The sequence below is a fragment of the Phyllopteryx taeniolatus genome, chromosome 22 (assembly GCF_024500385.1).
Source record: "Phyllopteryx taeniolatus isolate TA_2022b chromosome 22, UOR_Ptae_1.2, whole genome shotgun sequence".
Taxonomy (NCBI): domain Eukaryota; kingdom Metazoa; phylum Chordata; class Actinopteri; order Syngnathiformes; family Syngnathidae; genus Phyllopteryx; species Phyllopteryx taeniolatus.
The window spans coordinates 7,036,389-7,061,190 of record NC_084523.1 but is presented as its reverse complement, the minus strand read 5'-3'; the positions used below and the strand labels follow the sequence as shown (position 1 = coordinate 7,061,190).

The 24,802-nt window shown below is 43.6% G+C and overlaps 3 protein-coding genes across 3 annotated transcripts in view; all 3 read left to right on the top strand.

The window, feature by feature from the left end:
• Positions 1–3,756, top strand: part of exoc4 (exocyst complex component 4) — a 62,179-nt gene extending 58,423 nt beyond the window's left edge. Inside the window, exon 20 of the mRNA XM_061762396.1 lies at positions 1,612–3,756. Coding sequence (XP_061618380.1) covers positions 1,612–1,849 — 238 coding nt within the window. The 3' untranslated portion in view covers positions 1,850–3,756. The remainder of the gene's footprint in view (positions 1–1,611) is intronic.
• Positions 3,757–4,076: 320 nt separating this feature from the next.
• lrguk (leucine-rich repeats and guanylate kinase domain containing) lies at positions 4,077–11,814 on the top strand. Its single transcript, XM_061761530.1, has 18 exons — positions 4,077–4,483; positions 4,903–5,001; positions 5,100–5,181; positions 5,254–5,354; positions 5,548–5,629; positions 5,700–5,824; positions 6,568–6,711; positions 6,819–6,899; positions 7,013–7,099; positions 7,355–7,461; positions 7,834–7,953; positions 8,289–8,385; positions 9,032–9,145; positions 9,792–9,993; positions 10,406–10,480; positions 10,749–10,897; positions 11,009–11,097; positions 11,171–11,814. The coding sequence occupies exons 1-18, from the start codon at positions 4,472–4,474 to the stop codon at positions 11,280–11,282; spliced, it is 1,878 nt and encodes a 625-aa protein (XP_061617514.1). The 5' UTR covers positions 4,077–4,471; the 3' UTR covers positions 11,283–11,814.
• An 8,068-nt stretch (positions 11,815–19,882) lies between these two features.
• Positions 19,883–24,802, top strand: part of col7a1l (collagen type VII alpha 1-like) — a 28,472-nt gene continuing 23,552 nt past the window's right edge. The window contains 4 exon segments of the mRNA XM_061761529.1: positions 19,883–20,148; positions 22,202–22,424; positions 24,372–24,552; positions 24,616–24,775. Coding sequence (XP_061617513.1) covers positions 22,349–22,424; positions 24,372–24,552; positions 24,616–24,775 — 417 coding nt within the window. The 5' untranslated portion in view covers positions 19,883–20,148; positions 22,202–22,348.

The window sequence follows — 24,802 nt, the reverse complement described above, 5'->3', positions numbered from 1 at the left end:
TAGGCAGATAATATAACAATACCCACAGGCATATATTCTTTATCCTCTGCGAGGAATGACTAATATTACTGAGGAGTTGTGACCATCTCCATGCATGTCTGTATTATACTGCCCCTTGAACAAACAGCACAATGTCGATTGAATTGCAGAAGATAATTAGTCAATACCTGTTTACATTCTGTTTGATGAAGTGTTTTTCCAAAGTACAATATTACAGAGACAAAACAATTATGTTGCACTTCCCTAAAATAAAACATTTTATATATTGTATTCTTAAAAAAAAAAACATTTTGTTGTAGATGTGCTTATTTTGCTTACCTTATCTGGAGGCTCATTTTTTCAAACTCTGCATGGCTGCACTGTGAGGCCAACAACAAAGCAGACTCATCAGTCCAGTCGGATGTTGTGGTCGCGGCTGATGGAGAGGATCACGGCCGGCCTCCCCATCCATCGTCCTCCTCACCCTCGCCTCATCGCCTCCCTCCCCCCTTCCTTGCCCACCCGGCTAACTAATGTGTGACACCAAACATGCTGACAGAGGCAGCCTGTAATGGCCTCCTCACTCATTCATTACTACAGCTGGAAATGAATTGTGATCGCTCTCTGCTTCTTCTGCCTCACACATAAGCTATGCAGCGTCAACGCTTTGTAAATTGACTTAATATTCTTTGTAAACCGGGAAGAGTGTGTGTGTGTGTGTGTATATATGTGTGGAGGAGGGGTTGTTTAATTAGAATGCGATATAAATTACACCGCAGGGACACATGAGCAGCTCTCGTGGTTTGCTAGTAAACAATAAGCCGACATGTGGACGCAGGTGATAACAATGGCGGCGTTGCACTGCAAACATCATTAACAGTGTTATTTATGCTGCTACTCCTTGCTTTCAAGATTATTGATGATTTATTGTAATTGTCGGGCACTACACTAAAGGGTTTTAAAACTTTTGTCACATGTGTGTGCTTTTTGGTACTTTTATCCACTTTGGTACTTTTGTCTTCAGTGTTATCTTTGTCAAAAAAACCTCAAGTTTGTTGGCCCATTAACATTGCAGTGTCAAAGAGAGCAAGTCATTTTCAACACTTTAGATTGGTCAATAATTTGTCAAAATAACATACCCACATGGGGACGGACCAAAAGGGTAGATTTGTGAAAAATGTGAAATTGACCAAATTGAAATATAGCGAATCCTCAAAATGATCATCAAACTTTGCTCAATCAGCGTTAAATAATGTAGGCCAAAAAAAAGCCCAAAGTAGCCAACTTCCTGTTCATTTAATTTCAGGCATGGGTCCTTAAGACTTTTTTCATGAACCTTGTTATGATCAGGTCAAATATGTAGTCGCATGTTGCCCCACTGATGTTTTGGTCCAACGTTGGAGACCGTTCGTTCCCCGTGCAAGGCTCGCGCTGTCAACCACATTTCATTATTTCATTAAAAGCACCATGTTGATGTTTTTCCACCAGGCCGTCAGGAGCTCCTTGAAGTCCTCTTTGAGAAAATTGTGCTCGACAGCAACAGCAGTTGCTTTTGATTCTGCTGCAAAACATGGGAACAAAATGTCTCCCTAAGCTCTTTCATTTTGCCTCTTTTTCTTTCCTCTTGCTCAGGCAGTACTACGAGATGCTGTACAACACGGCGGACGAGCTGCTCAACCTGGTGGTGGACCAGGGCGTGCGCTACACGGAGCTGGAGTACATCAACGCCCTGTCGCTGCTGCACCGCAGCCAGACGGGCGTGGGCGACCTGAGCACCCAGAACACGCGGCTGCAGCGGCTGAAGGAGATCGTGTGCGAGCAGGCCGCCATCAAGCAGGCCAGCAAGGACAAGAAGATCACCACCGTGTGATCGGACCACCAGACTTAGGGCCCATCTCATCTCAATTTTCCTATTACAGGCAAATGGCTGCTTTCAATTACGTCCCTATCTCTGCGGTAAGCCCTCCCACGGGCCCGCAGTCATATAACGTATGAATGTCATATTAAAGCCACTCGGCAACTGGTCCCGTAACGGACGATGTGTACAGTGGTACATTGAGATACAAGTTTAATTTGCTCCGTAACTACGCTCATGACCCAAAACACTTGTATGTCTAATCTAATTTCCCCATTGAAAATGCTATTAGTCCATTCCGGCCTTGCCCAAAAGAAAACAACAATTTTTGTAATGTGCTTTTTAATGAGAAAAAAATAGCACTCTATAATATTGTACCTTAAACAAAGAACATACAAAAACATACAGTCATGATATAATTTAACAGAATTTAAAGAATTAAAAAGCTTTCGGCACACTTTTTGCTTCAATTCAATGAACATTGTGCTGATCCTTCTGGTGTGTACAGACTTACATATATACATAGACTCATTCCTCAGTAGACCGCGCTAATATGAATGGTTCTTCGCATAAGATAAAGCATACAGGCCTGTGAGTATCGGTCTACATGTGTTACTTCACTGTTTGTGTTCAAATAGCCATCGCTGATATGTTTATAACACCCCCACATAGATGCTCTTGGTTAGCCCGTCCATAGCGTTTCCTATTAGGTGTTAGCATTAAGCTAGCGGAGGCTGCGTTGTAAACACACATGCATTTCTGTTTGTTTGATGTTTAGTTTGACAGTAAACTTCAACTATTAGGAGCAATAAACGGCTTGAAAAAAAGTTTCTAGATGCCAAACTGCTCCTCGCTGTAAAGTGAGTTGAGTCACTCCCAAAATACAGCACTCACATGTCAGGTTTTTGCTCGCAAGTCAAACAAAAAAGTCAGCCGAACGACAATTTGTATCTAAAAAAAAACTCGTAATTCGGGTCACTCGTATCTCAAGGGACCACTGTATATACTGTTATATTATTATTATTATTATTATTATTATATACTATTATTATTTGGAAGAAAGTTAGTATAAAAAAAGTAATGGTGATAACCCAAAATGGTTCTTGTTTTGCCATAATAATTGCAACTTAATCTGGGAACATGACTTTATTTATTGTCCGAATTTTTTCTATGTTCTTGTGCAAAGTAATTCAAATTCTGGGAATGAAGTCAAAATTCCCCGAAAGAAATCACAGTGTTACAAGAATGAAGTCAGAATCTTTACAATAAAAAAAAAGTAGTACCGAATAGTAGAAAAATAATCAGTGTGGGTGGTCAGCCTTTTTTTTTTTTTTACTGACTTTCCAACTTTCCAAGTTTTTCATGACTTTTTTTTTTTCCCACCTGACCAATCACGAACAGAAAAGATGACTATAACTATTCTTGGAATAGTTTGATGTGTTTTTTCTGGAAATAATTATGTCCCTAATATTCCTTTGATACTGCATTTGAAATGTTCTCTCTCTATCTGCCTCTGTAAACTGAAATCCTGGAACAAAAACTTCCCCCTCAAGCGGACCGCCCCGTGTTTTAGTTCATTAACTTCGGAGAGGAGTACTTAACGAGAGGACGAAGAGGGCTTTGTCAATACCCCAGTGGTCCCCGCAATCTATCATATTGACACTTTGGCCCAGGATCGATGGGAAAACAGCTGCGGGTTCCCCCTGGATGGGTTTGACGAAACTTGGCGTCAACCCTTAAAAAGCTGCTACTCGCTGCAATTTAATACATGGGAAACTTGCGCAGAATGTTAAGTGACAAGCTGTGTTAGAATGCACAATGTCAAACATGTCAAGCGCTGCTTTCATCTGCTTTGTATTCATTAATCACTTAAATTTCCTCACACGTTTTTATATATCAATAAATAAATGCATATAAGTCGAGATACCGCATGCTGATCATGCTTTTTTTTTTTGACTCCTGGTTGTTATGATTCCACGATATTCAAGAAACACTAAGGTGCTTTTCCTGGTGTTTTTGCTCAGCAGCCATTTTGATTTACCTGCAAATGAAAAAAAAAAACTGCATGAAAGATTCACATCAGCATCATAAGTGATGTAAGTACAACACATTTTGACATGTTGAATTTAGCAATCATTTTATTAATTTGAATAGGTCACTACGTCACCTGACTACACAGGTGTCCTTGACTACCTCACGTCCACCAGGTAAGGTACTCACCCAATGTTGTGCGTTGCAAATGTCTTGTTTTCTTGTCTTGTGCCAACATAAACATGAACATTGGACTATCACGTCTTCTGACTTTATAGGTATTTTACAAAAATGTGCTATTTCTCTTCGTTTTAAACTACGTTAGCGTAGTATTTGACAGTAGGCGGATTTACACAATGCGGTAGATGTGGAAAAACTCCATTACCCACAATCCCGCTCTCCCTCGTGCTGACACGTTGCTAGGCGACACTGCTGAAAGCCTTGGTGTGCTAATTGCTAGACAGCGAGCTACATTACGTCACAACGACGTCGTCTGTTCCCGTCGTCTCGTGACATTTTTTGACGACTTTTCATCATTTCATAATTGTAATAACTAACCAATAGTCAAGCCGAGCGCCTTGAGAACAGACTGCCAGGTGCGTGGACATGGCGGAAAGGGTAAGTGTGACTTTAAATGGAGAAACTTGCCATGTCCCTGCTATATCATAAAAGAATAAATAAATGCATTGAATGACTCATTACCAGGGAAATGTGGTTACGTTTTTTTTTTTTTTTTTTTTATAATTCAAGTTGATCATATATGTGGGAGAATTTATAGTAGCTGGGCATTTAATTAAGCACACCTACAAGCTAAGGAGCATTGAGCTCCAATACAAAAGCTCTCAAATTCTGCCTTCCATAACAAATACATAATGCTCACTTTTGTGTTTTGAAATGAACAATCTGCATATATTTCTGACTGTCACCCCCCCCCCAATAATAGTCATCCTGAAGTCTAGAATGGACTTTAAAAAGTACCTGGAATAATTAGTAAATAACACAATTTTGTTTATTCTTCACTATTTGTGGTGACACAGGACATCATTTTAAGTGCCAGGTTGGTGTCTAGCTGCGTGACCCGCCTCGGGCGCTTCGACACTGGACTTCAGCACCCGTACCATCATGTGGCCCTCTCTGTAAGATGCACTTTCACAGTTTATAAACCCCAAAAATGTTCAGGTGACTTTTATGGGATTTTTGTTTTTTTTTTTTTTCTTTTTTTTTTTTAAATTAGGGTCGCAAGCTCCGGGATATCTCTGTGTTGTGTAATTTTGTTCACCTGCAAAAGCTGGAGCTGTCAAACAATAGAATTACAGGTAAATGCTTATCTGTGTATTCTTGATTTGTATTTATTTATTTATTGCATTGATTATTTTTCCATTGCCGAGATCTATCCTGCGTGAGCCATATGCCCTTCCTCGTCATTTTGGATGTCTCTCACAACGAGATCTCGGATTTCTTTGGCTTCGAGCCCCCGAAGAATCTGAAGGTACCGGCAAGCAGGACCTTGAGCTGACAGCGGAAGACAAACTTTGACTGGTGGCTGCGTTATTCCCCGTGACGGGCCCGCATGCCATCTGCCGTCACTCCAAACATGCTTAAAAGGCTTTGAACGCCCTTGAATGCTCAGCTAATTGAATATCCTGGTGGAATTAGTCAGTTTCTGCCTGCTGTTTTTACAGGAGGTCAACTTCTCGCACAACAGTTTGACACAAATGAAGGACATGTCGGACTACGAGGCTCTCGTCAAGCTCGATCTGGACCGTATCCTTATAATATGCAAAAATAAGACGCACGCACGGTCACGCAATGGCCTTGACGCGCTACGTTTCAGACAACCGCCTGAAGCGCATCCACGGTCTGGAGAAGTGCTGCAAGCTGACTCATCTCAGCGTGGCGCACAACAACATCGCCAGCGTCCGCAGTCTGGACCACGTGCCGCTCGCAGACCTCAACCTGGTCAGTCCTAAGTACAGTCCAAGATAGAAGATTTTTTTTTTTTTTTTTTTTTTTTTTTATTTTATTGACTTATTTTAAGCTGTTTAGTACGCTCCGAAGTGGACACTACGTTTTTGACATAGAAACACAATGTATTGCCTTAACGTCAAAGTCCTAATTGTGTTGGATTTAAAGCTATCGTAATTTTGAATGCAATTGTTTTGTTTGTGTGTCAAGACATGATTGAAAGTTGCATTAATGAATCCAACCTATTAGTTATAGAAATCCAATAATTGAAGCATTAATAATAGTGTAGGTGCAAGAGAGGGAAACAATCAAATTGGTACATGACAAATCCCACCATATGGCCGCAGCGGCCCACTTGTAGTGGTCCTGGCTGGTCCACCCTACACCTGACCCCCCCCCCCCCCCCCCCCCCCAACCCCCCACGCAGCCAAACTTTGTCCCTCGCGCCCTCTCCCGACATGCGGAGAGCGACCCTCTGCCAGGCCTCGTGCTCGACGAGCGCTTGCCAGGCAGCAATATAACTACTTTAGTCAAAGCGTGTAAACTAGCAAGCGGTGCCCGCGAAGGTTTGGCTTTGTGCTGAATGAGCACCTTGCCAGCTGTTGGCCTGCCCCATCTGTCAGAATTTAGCGGGCCCGCCAAAGCCTGCAGAGTGACCGTGGCTCACTTCTAATTTGAGCTATAGGGAATCATCGAGTGCATTTGTGGTCTGTTAAATGTCTTCTCTGTGTGTCCAGAGGGGGAACCAGCTGAAAGGCACAAAAGGTCTGGAGAACCTGTCGAGGCTACAGACTCTTGATCTGTCGCTGAACCACATCAGCAGTCTCGCTGGCCTCAGCAACCTCCACCTGCTAGGCTCCATCGACATGGAAAGAAATCAGGTGTTTGTACAATGCCAAAAATGGAACGCTAGTGCACACTTTAACAATTTGACACAATAAATCATTCAAAATAAAAAAAAAATTTGGGGGGGGGGGAAATAATGTAGATTTCTGAGATTGAGGAGTGTCAATACATTCACAGTCTTCTCCTGCTGAGGGATTTGAATCTTTTAGGGAACCCTGTGCAGGTAACTCAAACTCCATAATAAAATAAATGAAAAAATCAGTATTTACAAAGAGAATAATTCTCAGTTTTGACTGTCAAATGTAACAATGTTTAATATGTGGTATTGTGTATTAGGAGCAGCCAGACTACAGGCTGTCGGTGCTCTTCCTCCTCCAGCATCTGACGATGTTGGACCAAGAGAGAGTCACTGTTGAAGAGAAGGTTTGTCATAAATGGAATCAAAATGTCGGGCACATGAAAGAATGACAGAATTAAATGTTCAAACTGTCCATAATGTTACAGTGGTTTCAACTTGGTTTTTTTTAAATCCAGTTAAGTTCAGCTCGATTTAACTTTAAAGCACATTACATTTGCCTTCAATCTTTTAGAACTGTTTTTAAATATACAATTTGTATTTTTTTGAGGTAGTAAACCACTGATCTACTGTGTGTGTGTGTGTGTGTGATGCTCATCCAGGTGTTTTCAATCAACAAGTACGACCCTCCCATGGAAGTGGTGGCGGCCAGGGATCACATGACCCATCTGATGTATCAGCTGATGCAGCCTCAGCTTCTCTATGACACGTTGGTATCAGCGTTGTCATTTTAGCCTCCTAAAAACAAATATTTGAAAAAATCGCAGCTTTATTTCCTTCGGCGAACCAGTTGACGCTCCATTGCGCATCATATCTGACATCGTTCCAAACAAACACCAGCCGCAGTCGTTGCTCGAGTGCTGAGCCCCTTTTTTCCAATCTCCTCACTCTAAGACAATAAAAAAGACAAGTTCATCTATCATCACTTTAAAAAAGAAACAAACATCCATCACGGGCTGATAATTATATTGTTTTTGCAGTCGAAAAAAAAAGACCCTTCCATCTAGTGTGTTCATTAACACGCAAGGCTTTTAATTGAAGTTTAATTCCACTGTCAAAAGTGTTTTGTTTGCCCATGCAGCACTCTACCCAGCGATGACGCTCCGTATCCGATGGTGGTTCTGACTGGTCCGCAAGGCTGCGGGAAAAGGGAGATGGCCCACCGCCTGTGTGAGGACTTTGACGAATACTTTGCATATGGGTCAGTGTCAAATATTAATAGGGAGAGTCTTAAAATAAGATCTCAATGTCAGATATCAATCCCTATTCTGCCTTTATGGATTATGCTTTGCGTTCTATTTTAAATTGCTAAAATCCAAATGTAACTAAATCTGTACACCAGTCACATGCGGCTACAGCTAAATCTAGTCTAGAGTAAGTGCTCTATTCTTTAACATGCATTCCACTGCCATAGGGGTCTTGTCCTGAGACTTAACCCCCCTGTCAGTCTGGTATTCCTTGTCATGAATTACGCTCTTCTTCAATAGGGTCTGAATTCCATGCCCCCCCCCCCCCCCCCGCCCCCATTTCGTGCAGGATCAGCCATACTACCAGGGAGCCCTACTTTGGCGAGGAGAACGGCAGCGACTACCATTTTGTCAGCGAAGAAGAGTTTCAACTGCTTGTACACAGGGTGCGTCTTTTTGGAAACTTAGTAATGATTGAAGTTGTTTTTTAGAATTGTTTAGTTAGAATATGTTACACTACACTGTTCGTTTCAGTCGCAAGGCACCCTGGCAGAATAAGAGGTTTTGACATTTTGCTGCATTCTTTGAATGGGCAAAATGTTGTGACATCTGGTGGAAAAATATACACATTGTAAACCAATACCTATTGTTAATCATAATGATTCCTAAAGTAGAATTAGATTAATTTTGTGTAATGCACGGTGAAAATACATAACGGAGACGAGGACTCGTGGCCCTCTCTCTGTCATGTGATTTACACTTAGTGGGCTTTGCCGCATGTATCAGTGCCTTCCGTCAAGTGTCATGTGACGCTGTGAGCGGGTCGACCGTTCCTCCCTCTTCTTCCTCTTCATCTGGCTTCCTGTGTGCTTATGTTGTCAGCCACCTAATTTATTGCCCACAACTCTCCTGCCTTCCTCTCATGCACCTTCCGTTGTATTATTCAGTGCTTGAGTGGCATAATTGAGGGACACGGGTACAAAAACAAACCATAATCCTACAACCGCCTGTGCGTTAAAGTACAGTTCTCAAAGGCCTATGTTGTGGATATGTGACCTTGTGTTTCTAATTTGACCGACCGTGCCGTTGCAGGGGGCTTTCCTCCAGACTGTCCAGTACGGCGGCCACAAGTATGGCCTGAGCCGGGACGCCATTGAAGATGTCGCCCGGGAAGGACTGGCGTGCTGCGTGCAGATGGAGCTTGAGGTGAGTGGAGGACATGATCAAAACCTCTAAAAACTTCTTTCAACCTGAAGAAGCCCTTTAAATATCCACTCTCATTTGCCATAATTAATAACAAATGGGCAATTTCCCAATAACTGCTGTATATTGATATTTTTAAATAGTTTATAACACGTTGTGGACTTCTTAGAAAGATTGTATACACACACACACACACAGACACACAGACATTCAACATCAGTGGCAACACACACTTAGAATTTCAGTAGCGAAGCAACCTTACAGAAAACAGTAAAAGTAGAAGAATGCTGCTGCATGCTTTGAATGCGGAAAAGTAGCTCCCTCTAGTGGACAAATTTAAAATTGAAAGCCAATTCTGTACAGTAGTCTCAATTGAAGTCTTTGCAGACAGGATCACATTAGTTTATCATTATGTTAAGATAAGTATAGAGTCAAAACTGGATTTCAATGGGACATATTTGTTGCTTTTTGTGTAGCGTTGCATTTTAGGCAAATTTTAAAACGAGAGATGACAATTCTTTGGCAGATTGAATGGAAAATCCAACCTATATTCATTCACAGCCAAAGCGGCTTGAAAATAGTGAATGGCACAAAATGTCCTTAGGATGTGTTAAGGGTCAATATCTGTTTTCTGTCATTTTTTTCACAGGGTGTGCTGAGTCTGAAGAAGAGCATCTTTGAACCCCGCTATATCCTGCTCCTCCCCACCATAGTGGACAACTACAAGGCCACCCTGAGGAGTCGAAACCTCTACACCGACGCCCAGATCGAGGCGGCGGTATCGCGCATCGAGCTGTACGCTGACTTCAACCGGGAGCAGCCCAGCTTCTTCGACAACGTCATCCGCTGTGGTACGCCCCCCGCCTGTCTTTGCGTTATTAGCGTCAACGCTGATGAGGATATCTTGTGGATTTCATTGCAAGAGACATTTTTTTTTTCCCTCACAGAGACAAAAAAAATAAAATAAAAAAAAGAACTCCATTGTCGCTGATAAGGCCTTAGATAAATGAACATGCCTCACTAAAATCCATACAGCACAATTTCAATCCCATTACCACTTTGTATTAAGGCCACGGCAGCACCGGCAAACAGTTTGTCATGCCCGCACGTCTTAGCTGCTTTCTTAATGAGACCAACACGCGGGGAGGGCAGTACACTCATCACTTTTATGCACCGCTGACGTCCCCATAGCTTTTTCTTTCATTGCCACTCGATGGGAGGCGGTACAGCAGCCGGGTTCGTGAGCATATTGTGTGTGTGCAGATTACTGGGACAAAGCCTACCAGATGCTGGAGCGGATTGTCAAGAACTACCTGTTGCTCGAGGACCAGGAAGAAGGTAAGAAGAATAACAGAGCACCCGCACATAGTCAGATGTGCATTTTCCCTCTCTTTTTGGGTGCTCCTGTTGTCTATTCAATAAATATTGTCACATTCTTCCCCATATATATATATATATATATATATATATATATATATATATATATATATATATATATATATACATATATATATATATATATATATTCATTTTATTTTTTTTCTGAAGTTATTCACCAACCACAGCATTTGGTACACCTGCACTCATAAATATTTTCCTGCCTCAGGAGAGGGTAAAACGACAGAGAAACCCCCCACGGAGGAGCTAAGGTCAGACTCCTCCACATTGTCCCACTCAGCCACAGCCCTCGACCCCTCAGAGCTCCCCTACAGGAACTATTTCGCCAAGACCCAGCAACCCCACAAGACTCCTGTTGTGAGTTCCAATGGGAAATTAACCAGAAACGAAGTGTCTCATCCGCCACTCATCAGCGTTTTTTTTGTTTTTTTCTGGTTTTTGATATTTGTCCGTGTGTCTCCTCTACAGGAGCTGGCTTCCATCCGCAGGCGGGAGCGGCCGGTGAGAGAGGCGGTCACGGGGAAGAGTCCGGGGGTCTACAGTTGGCTCATCAGAAGGTTCACTTTGAAGCAGCACACACTTGACTCTCATGCCTAACTCTGAGTGGAGACCCTCTCCTCTCCCTGCCAGGGGGCCAAATTGGCTTGATTGGCCCACTTTTCCTAACTGCAATTTGATGGTTTGTTTGGACTTCCTGTTTGACCTTGAGGGTGTAGTGGCCCACCGCAAAAACCAGCAGTGAGGCTAATTGGATGGCCTTGTTGTAGTGTTTCCACTCAGCGCAACACCTCACCTCGAAAAGTAGAAACGAGCGCATGGAACAAACAATACAGGAGTCAAGACAATACGGACACGTAAGCAATATACTTGTGCCTTGAGGTGCAAGTTTCATTTGTTTGGTGACCGGGCACTTAAAACATTCGTGAATGAATGGATATGCCATTAATCATTTCCAGCCTCCCCCTAAAAACAAACTAAAAAAAAATTGGAACGTTTGTGAAGCAGGAAAATGGCACTCTGTAATATTTACTTTATAAAATGGAGCAATATAACATAATTAAATGGAATGTAAAGAATTTTTAAGTTTATGCATCATGAATAATTCATTGTGGGACTTGGCCACCAGGGGCAGTATAATACAGTCATGAAGAACAGGAGTTTCACAACTACTCTGAGTCAGTAAAATACGATGATACGAGAGCATTAAAAAAAATGTGCCTGTTCGTACTATAAATTGTCTGTACATGTTGATGTGAAATTTCTGTTGTTTGAAGGGTTCGAACAGCACGACTATTGATGTTAGTCGTTTGCCCGTCTATGGTATTTTGCATAGAGTGTTAGCATTATGCTACGGGCTGGCAAAGTTGTGTGTTTCTCTTAAATACACGTGATTTTCTGTTTTGTTTAGTTATGACAGTCAACTTCAACTAGGAATTGCAATAAACGGTTGGAAGCCTTGGTTTTTTTTTTCTTTCTTTTTTCCAGAAATTGTTCTCTATCTGCTAAACTGCTGCTTGTTGTGAAGTGAGTTGAGTTGACTGACCGTGCAGTGCTCGTATGTTGAATTTTTGCTAGCAAGTCGAAGCGAAATCGTTTGGACGACAGCTTGTATCTCAGTCGCTATAGTCAGGTCACTCGTATCTTCAGGCTCCAATTGCTTTGTTATAATGGGGTGTTAAATGTAGATTTTTGATTGCAGAAAATGAATTAAATTGACTAACTAATGGTAAAATGCACAAGGTTGCATTCTCAATGTAATTACAATCGGGCATTTACTGCTGCATGCCCCTTCGCACACGCACACTTGAACATTACTCAGCCCCACAGTATTTGTGCAGAGGATTCCTAACGTGTCTTCTTGTCTGCGCTCATCTTAGCTGGGATGCGTCCCAGCTTGTGAGTGTCTCCTTCACGTATTGTCACCGTGCATCACGTAACTGTCGATTAATTGAGTCCCAGGGGCCATCATTTTTGTAACCAGGCAACAAAACAAAGTGGAGTTTAGATTTTGAGACTCCTTTCATCGGGGAATCTGTTATAACTTCCACTTGTCATCTCGTTTTTCTCCAACAGCTCAGATGAATCTCTAGGGCACTCTGTGGAAACGATCAAAGGTTGTTGCACAGAGAGTGCTTTTCATATCTCGCAAGTCGATTTAGATCTCGTTTCTCATTTCACGTTGTCATTTATAGATGACAAGCAGCCTCGTGACAGACGCACCGGATCCAGCGTCAAGCCCATCCTGCCGCCGATCCCGCCCGGACGCAAGACCCCGCAAGCCAACAGCCCGCTGCCGTCGCCCAGCCGCCGCCACGTCCAGGCCAGCACGTAGGGATAGCGTCAAGGTTATTGAGGACGTGACCAAAAAAACCCAAAAAAGCACACAGTGATGCATTGTAATATTCATGGAGAACGCAAGCCATTGACAACAGACTGCATGTCTGTCAATGGCTCTGCTCCAAAGCAAACACGTGTGCTTCAGCTTGTCTCTTCCTGCTGTTTGTGCTCGAACATGTCTGACTACTTCTATTTTCCTGATGACCGACCGCGTTCGGTGTCTTTTTCAGTTGCGTTTCGGATCGGTCATCAAGGTTATTGTTTTAACTTGTATGAACGGGTGCGCGCACGTCACATCACCTTGTAAACAGAGCGGCACACCTGGCCATCCATCACTGTCTTTCTTGCACCGGAGGCAGCAGATGTTGCAGGGCCGTCATAATTCTTTGGCAGATATTGTCTGCACGCTGGGGCCCCCCCTGAGGTCTAACCTAGTTACACTGCAGTCAGCGCCGCTTTCTAAAAAAAACTGTGTCGACAAACAGTGGCCTTTTTTATATATGGGGCAGTGACCATTTAAGTCTGTACACAAAGTACGAGGAAAACTTGTACTCTCACTCCCTGATGGGCCTTTTTATGTGTGTCAGTTGACAAAAAAACAACAACACTGTTGTTTCCTTTGGAGTTTAGATCTACTGGAAAACAGCATAGAAAGGAAAGGGAGAATGGCAGGAACATAAAACTTGGAATGACTTTGAATTGTGATTCACATAGCACATAAAATAAAATGCATATTTGAATTATGACTAACAATATAAAGTTTCTTTTATTTATACAATCACAAAAAGAGTCTCAAATGGCTTCAAAGGCCCACAATTTACAAAAGTCAATGACATCCCCTGGTCCAGACCTCCCATCGAGAAAAAAAAAAAAAGGAAGAAACTTTGAGAAGGTATCACAGATGGACTAGTTGCATACGAATTGTGGGTTAACCAAATGCAACAGTGTAGAAATAAGTGACTAATGCAGCTATGGGAATTGCTAAGACCCATTTATAATACATATTTTGTGTGCATCATGCATTTTCTAGGCTTCTTTACAGGCGAGCTCCATCCCCCTTCTTTTGACCCCCATTGAGGAGCCTTACGAGTGGTCTTATACGTTAACCGAGGTGCTTTCTCTCGCTGCGTGTTTCCTTTTAAAAAGCCTCGTGAACACACGGCGCCAGGGGGGAGGCTTCGCTTACGAGCCAATGAATGGAGCCTGGAAATAGTCTGTGAAAGCCCGTTAATATGTTACAGGTGTGGCTGCGAGGCTCACCCTGTTCGTGTGTTTTAGTATTGTCACTTCACAGTGATATTGCTACGCCGAGCAAATACTAGCGGCGCGGATGTTATACCCATACTTCACGGCGGCGACGTGACAGCGCGGCCGCATTAACTCTGCTGCATGATGTGGCGCAATGCTCAGTCGCCATGGCAACAGGCTCTGCCTCCCCGGCCGTCCTCGCGCGCGCGGACGTGCAACTCCTCGCCGCCTCCCACCCTGCGGACGCATTCGTTTGCCGCCAGATTCATTGGCTGTCGACTCGCTGGAAACAAAAAGTTTCTGTTTTAATTAGTTTGGTGCAGTGCGTGTGTCGCCGTGTCATCCATCTATCTGTGTCGCTGCCACCCTCTCGTCTCCGTCGTCTCTATCGCCGCCTCCACGCGCCCTTCTGGCTCTCCAGTGTAATTAAAGTCAGCCAGTGCAGATAATAGAAGCGTAATGGTGTGTAATTGTGATAATCAATACACAAGAAGTCAGCTTTTATACATTTTGAGCGGAGGCGTTGCCGCTTCGTCCCCATCTCGCACGCCTCATAAAGCTCGAGTGACCTTGAAGGGGACTTTTCAGTCATTAAATCACATTTAAGCAATAGTTAGCCTGCGCACATTGTAGTGGAACTTAGCTTAGCATTTGCACTCTCCAAGGACAAAAAATACCTGCCGTCATAGTGCTGCAGACAGCATTGATGTATCCTTTATAGTTTTTATGATCATTGTTAAAAATAATGACACTACGAGTCTTAACTCCTTCGACCCCTCAGCTTGTATCCGCAGGGGTTCAGTGCAGGTGGGCCAACATCGCCCCCCCCCTCCGACTCCCTCGGGGTGAGTCGACCTCCACTTGGAGACGGGTTGAGGAGTCACCAGCTTGGCTGAGCAGGTGAAGTGACCTCGGGATGACGTTTTTGAAACTGGATTGTGTTGTTGCATGTGTGCACACGTCAGTCACTCACAAGAATGATTTTCCTATCATTCCATTCGGCGCGATAAGGACACTTGTAATCCGAATTTACTTTTCTTGCATAACGGTAAAGACAAACGGTTTCATTACAACCATGTGAGTTGCACAATTGACATGCGTGGCCCTTCAAACTCTGCAGATACAAGTATACATGATTACAACTATTACTACTTAAACCCATTACATTCTTATCAAAATACATTCATCATAATGGTGAAGACGTGCAATTTTTGGACGTTTTCAAAAATTCATAAATAGCTCAGAAATAACACCATCTACTGTATTTTGCCGTCTGCTATAGCGTGAATGCAAAATGGCTTCCTCATCCTGGCACTTCAGATCACAGATCCCTCTGGTGTATTGCAGCAACATATTGAGGCGTTAACGGTAAAGACAGCTTGAGGACCATTTGTAAAAGAGCTCCAAAATAAAAACTCTTAGGGCACTAAGATACGTTTGTTTTAGTTTTCATGGAAAAGGCATATTAAGCAATAGAAAAATCCAATAAGTACAGAAATGTAATTAGCATCTTCAGAAAACGTGTTGCTCATGATACTTCACTTGGGACACATAACGGTAAAGCTGTTTTTGCATTAAAAGTGTGAAGGTTATGTCTTTACCATTATGGATCAAATGATCTCAAAAATAACCCCCCTATCCCTCTTAATATTTATTAACTTTCCCGCAAATGTATTTGGGTGTTTGAGACGCGCATTCCACTCCCGTCGCCATCGGTGCCGTTGTTCTGCCGAATGTCCGCCTATCAAACAGACCGCCGTCCTTGTACTTCCCTCTGACTGCGCCGTGCGGAGCAAAATAGGTTGAAAAGTGTCACTTTTCAAAGGGTGATGGAGCAGCACTGTCGATAATGGTTGGGGGGGGAAAAACAACCTTCCGGGTGTGTCCGTGCTTTCACCTCACCATCTGCTCTGTCTATTGCCTCCTTAATTTCATGTTTTTTGGCCATCGTATCAAAACACAGCACAAGTCAGCTAATAGTGGCATTCACCTCCCTGTGTCGGCTGTCGTGTGCATATGCCTGAACGCTTGTATGGTAAACAGGACGCAGCCGATACAGTATCAGCGCCCTGGTTTCCTGCAGTCATTTTCCATTCTAGTGAGTTCTGCCACACAAAAAAAAAAAAAAAACCAGCAATGACCCGCTCGCAGCCGACTTGTCTCTGCTTGTGTGCGCATGTTATCCCTCAACCGTGACCAACGTGCACTATTATACAACACAAGGAGACACATTCCATTGAGCGCCGTCTGACAGATAGAAGGAAAAATGCATATTACTTGCATTGCGTGAATGTTAAAAAAAAAAAAAAAAAAAAAGCAACAACACAATTTTGAGGGTCGATTAGTGGCATTTGGTGGAAAATCTCGAGTCTAGTAGGCAAGTCTTGCTTAAATTAATATATTTTTCCAGAAAAATACTTTCTCTCTTTTCAAGCAATCAGGGTTACACCACACCATATTCATTAATTTATAGTCTTATTATTGTGTACAATATCCTACTTAATGCCAAATCCATTCATTTTTAACAAGCACAAACATCATGGGAGCATTTCTACTCAACATAATGGCTTTGTTTGTGTGTTGCAGCCAGACAACATGAGGAGGTGCAAAGTGATGCTGTAATATGTAAGTATCTTGACATGCAGAACAGTGACACTTCAAATTCAAAGATTTGTTTAGAGCGCCTCGTTGTCGGCAATGAGTGTCCGCGTGTCACGGAAAGAGGGTTTAGAGCAAGCCGAAATGTAATTTTGAAAACTGCGCGACAGCTGGCGTGGCCACTTAGAGCGCCTTGTTGTTGCGGCATGGTAAAGCCCTGTGACGACCCACTGGGATATTGATTTTTCACGATTTTGAAGCCGCATTTTATGTACTTGTCGATTTTTTATTTTTTTTTTTTTTTTTTTTTTTTATCTTTTAATTTGTTAGGGGTATTAACAACACTTCTCTGATGTGTGTCGAATTTAGAAGACATTTATCTCACTTTACAGGAACACTTAAGTGCTATTCACGTTTTTGGAGCAGGATGCCGGGCACGCTCTTTTGTAATGTTCTCATGTAAAATCCAACAGTATACATTTTTTCTTGCTCCCTTGCCTTTTGTTTGCTCCGTGTTGATGGGATTTACTGAGCCAAAGCACTTTCGTTCATTATTTGGAGATTCTCGGCGGCTCGGGAGTGGTAATTGGACACACGCTCATGACTAATTCTCTCGGCTGCATCTCAATCCTACGCTCGGGTCTAAAATGCGAGCCTCGCCGCGCAACCTCTCTGTTTTGCCTCCCGTTGCCATGACAGCTCGCGTCACAGTCGCAGACAACTAATTAAGTGAATTTATCACGGCGAAAGGGGGCGGGGGGGGGGGGAGTCTTCCACAGCAGGGCTGCACTGTTTACATCTTTGGCCTGCGCCTTAAGAAACATATACAGCACCAAAATCCAACATTCATCAACTTTGTCGTCACCTCTCGAGAAGCTGCCACTGGGCGGAAAGCCCAGTGACCCTTGGTGCTTCATAATAGAATTTTAATTGGTTGGACTGGCCGTGGGAAGTTGCAGCGTATTAGTGATTGGACAGCTATGCAGTCATGCGTCGTTTACCCACAATGTACGGACAAGCACTGAGATACACTGGACTGCCGTTTTCTGTTCTGATACACATGCTAGGTCCTGTGTCCCAATCCTTTTCCATATCCGATTGCATAGTTGCGTAAATGAGAAGCTTTAGTTGTAGTGTTTACCGTCGTTTCTTTCTGTAACCAATGACAATCATCTGTTGCCTGCCGTGTGTATTGCCAGAGCACCGCCCACTCTTAAGCCTCCAAACTCTCACGGCCTTCATCCTCAACTCCCTGTGGCTTTCCAGATTTATTGCATTTTATTATTTACTTTTTTTGCTCGTTTTCGTCCGCCTCCTCCTTTGTCTTTTTGTTTCCCTCGCCTCCCAATGCACACGATTGCGTTCATGTTCGCCTGTGGCGTGAATTTAATCAAAACTGCACCGCCACCTCTGGTCGCTGGGGGAGTGAACGTATGTGCTGGGGGGCTTTGAACGTGGGCCCACTCGGAGTAAACAGCGCTATTAGTGGTTAATATCTCCTGCCGTGTGAATATATCCAACAGGTTCCACGCTGCAGCTCTCGTATACACACACACACACACACACACACACACACCCTTGCAGCTTCAAGGGTGGCCGCCGATAATTGAGCCTGTGAGAACGTCGTCACGCCGCAACGTGACAAAGGTTTATGTGCGCTTGTTGCATGTTTGAAAGAAGGTTGTGAACTGTAATCACTTTTAAGAGGGTACTCGCATCGTCATTCTGTTTATTTTGTGTTGTCCAAGATGGTGGTTAGCATGACTAACTGGCAAGAGGATCGATTTTCTGAATTATGACACACGTGAGTGAGCGTGTGGACTTTTTCGTCCAAATGACTTCTAGAGCAGTGGTGCTCTGACTTGCGCGGTTAATTCATTCCATGGCCACCCTTGTGACTCAAAAGACATAATGGAGAGAATATCATTCATCCGTTCCAGCCGCATATTGTGCTCCCTCGGTCAACAGGGGGCAGTGTACTACAGACATACACGAAGTGTTTCACGTCTGACTCTGTTATCTGCAGTAATCGTAGTCATTTTTTGCAGAGGATAAATAATATATGCCTTTGTGGATTGTTAAATTGTCTGTCTACATGTGTTGCTCCATGGTTTCAAATATCTGTTGCTTCAAGGGTTGTAACACCGCGCCATCGATGCTATTGGTTAGCCAGTCTATAGCGTTTTGCATTAAGCTAGCGTCATTTTCTATTGCAGTTATTTTATATATATATATATATATATATATATACACACAGAGTGTAATTATCTTTGCTTTCTCTTTAGTTTGACTGTAAACCTCAACTGGGAATGCTAATAAACAGCTAGAAGCCTCTTCTTTGAAAAATTGTTCACTATCTGCCGAAGCGCTGTTTATTGTGAAATGTCTTCAGTTGACTTCACTGCCACAATCTCACACTCAACGGGCAGCAAATCATCAAAGAACACATTGCGACGTCATGCCAAAAAAAAGCTCTCGCTTTCCCTTCTATGTTTTTAAAAAAAATAAAAAATAAAAAAAAAAAGTCTTCATCCTGGTTGTTTTCAGTGACTCTGAACTGCTGCTCTTGTAAAGACAAAAAGGTCCAAAAAGTGTTTCGAAAGATGCTTTTCACGCTTGCTTTAAAGCCCCATTGCGACTCCTTAGGAGAAGAACACTAACACGCCCGGAGACGAACTCCACCCCCTTGACTTCCTCTTTGACGCTCCCGGTGAAAGCGGTCCAGGATGCCTCGCCCGCCCTCTTGAACCGCTCGTTTGATGTGTGAAAGGTCAGCGGAGGGGTAGCCTGGAGCCCGGAGTAGCACATACGCTTACATAGACGTAAAACACATTTTGGTTTGCTGACCAAGTTCATTTTCAGAGTAAATAGTGCTCAGTGGGTGTCAATATATGATGACACAACATGACAACATACTTCTGGCTCGCCGGCGTGTGTTTTGAGTCCAAGCATGTCAGCGCTCACAGCTGGCTGAAGCCCATTAAATTGGTCACCGCATTCCTCTGAAGTTGACCCGGTGTCCAACCCCAACAAACTGCAAACCAAATGGCGACGCTTGGAAAACATGATTTAATCCGGCTTCTTTTTTCCCCCTGAAGTCGTTTGCGCTGGTGGTGTTGGGGGGCAGGGTCAAAGTGTCGTAAGTCACCCCCACTTTTTCTCCCCTTCAGAAGGCAGCAGGTTGCAGCAGCCCACACTCCTCTTTCCCAAACTTTCTTTGCATATTAGCCAAGCCCCCCCAAAAAAGTCAAAGTGTCATTCATTCACACGCAGCTACCTCCTCCTTTCAGACACACACATTTTAAGCGTTGTGAACCATTTGCTTCACTTGCTTTTCACATTTTTGTGTTCTAGGCCCCCCACCCCCACGCCCCCCGACCCGTTTGGAAGTCACCTGGATAATTCTGATGAACTTGAACTGAGAGGTAAGTAGACAGCACTTCAAAATCCATTAACTTTACGGCACTTTAATGTGCTGATTTAACAAGCTGAGTGTTAATCTCTTACACCAGTGCATAGTTTCAGCTCATTGTATTCTCTTTTTGTGATTATGTATGGGTAGGATACACTTACACGTCTTGCATGCCTGCACTAATGCAAACATTTTAATTATTCTTCTGTTGTCTACGTTGCTCGGCTGCACCTGCAAACTTTCCGCCTTTGGCTTTAAAAATGTGAATTACGTCGCCAACGTCTCGTGTGCCTTTTTTTTCGCCGCTAACCGTCTCGCGGGGATAATCCATTCCGGGAGGTGGCGAGGTGGAAAATGCCATTATGTAGAAAGCGCTGACGTGCAGCTACACTTGCAGGGGCCGCTGACGTGAGAGAGCGAGAGAGTGAGCAAGAAAGAAGCAGATAACACAGAGTGAGGCAGTGAAGTTCATTTTGTAATATTGTTTAGTCTTCTCGCGGGCTGTGATAAATGCAAGTGTTGTGCCAGTGTGGTGTTAATATGAGGCATTGCAGTGTTTTTGATTGCGGCTGTCTGCTGCCCACATGGCTCAGACACTAATAACGCCAGAAAAGAAAAATGATTGCAGCATATTTCAGCGTGCTGGCTGTCATTCATAAAAAAAATCCTCCACACCTGACTGGCTCCTTTCTGCACTATTAAGATGCATGCAGAGACATATCTGCATTGGTATGCGATGTGTTGTTGCGTGCGCTCTGCCAAGTTGTTAATGTCATCCGGCCTTCAGCCAGGTGGTCAAGCCACGGCGAGGAATTTCCCCTAATGGCTCCCCAATGGGCCCGATCGCTTTTTATGGCGCTTTGATGCTCGTGTTCATTGGCCAAGGCAGACCCACAAAGATGGAGACTAAAGTGTTGGGACATGCCTGTTTATTGCCCCTCTGCATCTTAATTCTTCGGCTTGTTAAGACGTTTTGGGTTATTGTGTCGTTCGAGGTTGGACATTTCCTGTTCTCATTTCCTCAACACCTTAGAACTCGAATTTAGAGTCTGGAAAGCTGCTGCATGTAAGACATAACGTTGTGCTATGTTTGTCCCAGCGTAGGTGTGAAAAATGGTCTCGCCTAGCTTGTCTTGCAAAATTCAGGTTTGTAAACCAGTGTAATGACTAACAAATCCCTGTAGATGGCGGCGGTGCATCTCTTTGGGTTTGAGATCAGTTCCGATTTTGCGTAGAAGATTAAGAACAAATGGCCGTCAATATGGGAAACTGCTTTGAAAACAGCTGGCAGTCAATGAGTTGGTTGCGGAGTACGTCGTCCAGTTGAATAAATAAATAAATACACGTCTCGTGCTTTGTGCAGTTGAGTAAATGCGGTCTATATCTAAATGCACTTGTTGCCTGTTATTTCAGATTTGTCATGCTTGTGTGCACGCGGTGTTCTCTGGAAATAATGAACCTGTCAGTCTGCTCGAGCCGAGCGGACATGACGGCACGCATCGTCTCATTTCCATTCACAAAAGAAAACCCACTTTCTTTAAATATGCATGATATCCCGAGGAGCCGTGATCATAATCAAACGTCCACATTAGCAGAAGTGAAACATCATTTCTGAAGATGGCTTAGCGTGAATAGAAACTACACACCGGCTCGGTCGAGACCACCTCTGCAATGCGAGACAGCCCCTTTTGGATTATTGGGGTCATAAATTCCAAACGCCGTGTTTGTTTAGGCACTGCAGTAATTGTCTCTGACAGCTGGCCTCGTATTAGACAATTTAAAAAGCTGCTGTGTGAGACTTTTATACCTTCATGCTGCTGTTTGATTGTGCTGTAAAACTATCTACAAGGTAGAAACTGCCAGTAGAAACCCAGCAAGCAACCTTTTAGTATCCCCTTGTCGCCTTGATTAGTTCAATAATGTAGTAAATAGATGATAGTGAGTGATTTGCATGCATCGCAGCCACGCGCGTCGACAAAGGGCCCCGTCGTAGCAAGTTAAACGTAATGTGAAAAAAAAAAAATGGCTGCTCACGTTTTATCTCTCTTTGACTTTCCCTGTCTCAGATTAGAGGGAAGACGAGCGGGAATTGATGATCCCGGAGCGCCGTCCTGGGAGGGGATTTGTGAGGCGAGGCGGCAGCGGGAGGAGGAGCGGGTGATCGGAACGGGCCGACCAGGACGAGGACGAGGAGGACGAGGAGGAGGAGAGCAATGGGCCGCTCTTCTGTTTGCATCGTTCTCCTGTTGCTTTGCCTCCCGTGTCCGAGCGTCACGGCACAAGCTGAAGGTATGACGTCACGCTTCCTGCATCAACATGATGTACTTGTTCAACTGCTAATTTAATACGTTCAAAGAAATGCTTATTTACTGCGCCATCATTGATTAAAATGGCAGGCAAACGACTGTGGTTGTATCATCTCCCCAAACTCTTTCTCAAAGCTCTTCGAGCCATGAGGGAAGCAGTCAACGAAACCATGAGCTGACTTTTATCGATGGAAATGAATCTCCACGCACTTAAATTCATGGCTGACAGTTCCTTCTTACTCAAATGTATTTCACTTATTTTTCACTTATTATAAAAAAATCCAGACGTTCAATCTTGAGGCGCCGCAATGCCGCACGGCTCCCGCAGAGTGAGGGAAGAGGTGCACTTTTACAAAACTTCTGCCATTTGAGCGTTCAAGAGAGTAAGTGTTTTTTTTCCCGGAAGCTATTTTGAATACTTTAAATGAGTTAATAATGCTTCAAAGTAACAGACGGCGTAGGGATAGATCAGTAATATCGATTTGTGACTATATTTGGACTTACAAGGTTTCTGCTAGACGGCGGCGATATATGGGGAATTATAGTCTCCTACTGGTGTAAAAGTCCTGAAAAGGCTTTTAATTAGATGCTGAATTGTATCTTTGAAACCCTGAGATTTTATTATCCACTGAACTACTGTTAATCATTTGGTTATTCAACACAATGCCGCACGCCATCCTTTTTGAAATCAAACAAAAATGGAACCTTCCAAAAGCAGACCATTCCCAACATGGCACAAAATTCTGCCAGACCGACGTCACGTTGCAGGATATGGATTTGTCTGCTCACGCCATGAAAGCGCCTGTCAGCTCGGGCAGGCGTGAAGAGGCGGGCTGACCGCACGCTACGCGGGCTGTGTTTACCTTAATATTCTCCGCGCTCCTCTTTGCTGTGGTAAAGTTTTATTGCTGGAGTGCTCGGAATATCGATGCCGTTTTGGGGCTGACTTGTCTCATTAAGCATTCATGGGACTTTGTGGAGCTTGCTGCAGGATGTGAGCAGGAAAACGTGATGACGCAAGACTGCCATCTAGTGACAAGAGGAATATTTAGTTGTTGGGATGTTCGCCAGTTATCCTTTTAATATTAACCCTTTAGACCCCTCGGGATGTTTTGTGCCATTCATTTTTCAAAGGTATTTTAGCTGTGTTGAATTTGCCCAAATGTTGTCATCTGTTTCTTCAAAATCCCACACAAAACCTGAGACAACTAAAAAATGCCCCTGTGGAAAGGCCATTTTTCATCCCGCATTTATTTTAACTCGGGATGCATTGATACTGATACTAGTATCGGTATGGATGGCACTACTGTAGTCGAACTCGTCCTCAGAAAAATGCTCCGATACTACGACACCAATAATACTTTCCCAGTTGACCAGTTGTTTCTCTAACAAGTGAAGAAAAATGTTTGTTTCTTTGATTATTTTTGCTTTTGAAGAATATTTGCTTAAAATAAAACACATTTTCATTCCCATTGCAAGATGGAAAGGCATTATCAAGTATCGTTACTTGGTATCTGTGAGTACTCAAATGTACTTGTACTCAGTCTCAAAAAAGTGCTATCTGTGCATCCCTTAACACAAACTAATTAAATAATGGTGTTGTTTTTTTAAATATTAGGACGACTGGCTTGAGTTTTCCCATTCAAAGCATGCAACTAATTTTCACAATATACACACACAAAAAAAAAATAAATAGTTCCAAGCAAAGCTTGTCCGATTAAAAACCAATACAAATATAATTTTTGATGCCAAATTTATTTACAAATACTTTGTTAAAATTTGTATTTGGGCCATTGGAAATGTTTCCCTGTTCAAAGCATGCGTCGGAATTTCAGTTTCAAAAGCGCTGTTTTTGGTAAGGTGACAGTTTTGGGACATTTAAGGACAAACGCCTTTGATTATCCCTTTTTAATTGCACAATGTATGGCAGCATGCAGGACGGTGGTGCAGGCAGACATGGTGTTCCTGGTGGACGAGTCGTGGAGTGTGGGCCCCAGTGGCTTCTCCGCGGTTAAAGACTTCATCTCGGCAATGATCTCCTCCTTCCAGGACAGCCTCGTAGGATCCGAGGGCGTCCGCTTCGGAGTCACCGTCTTCGGGGACGTCCCCAGGTAAAAGCCGACGTGCGAGCGCATCAGGTTAGTGTCTGGCCTCACTTCCTGTTTGGCTTCCAGGATGCGCATCGCTTTGACCGACTACAGCTCCCTGGAGGAGGTGCTCGGGGCCGTCGGGCTCCTTCCCTATGAAGGCGGAGCCAGGAAGACGGGCGCCGCCCTCCAGTTTCTCGTAGACCAGGTTTTCAGCCCCGCGATCAGCCGAGACCACGCACCCAAGGTACTTAATGGGTCCACCATGTGATCA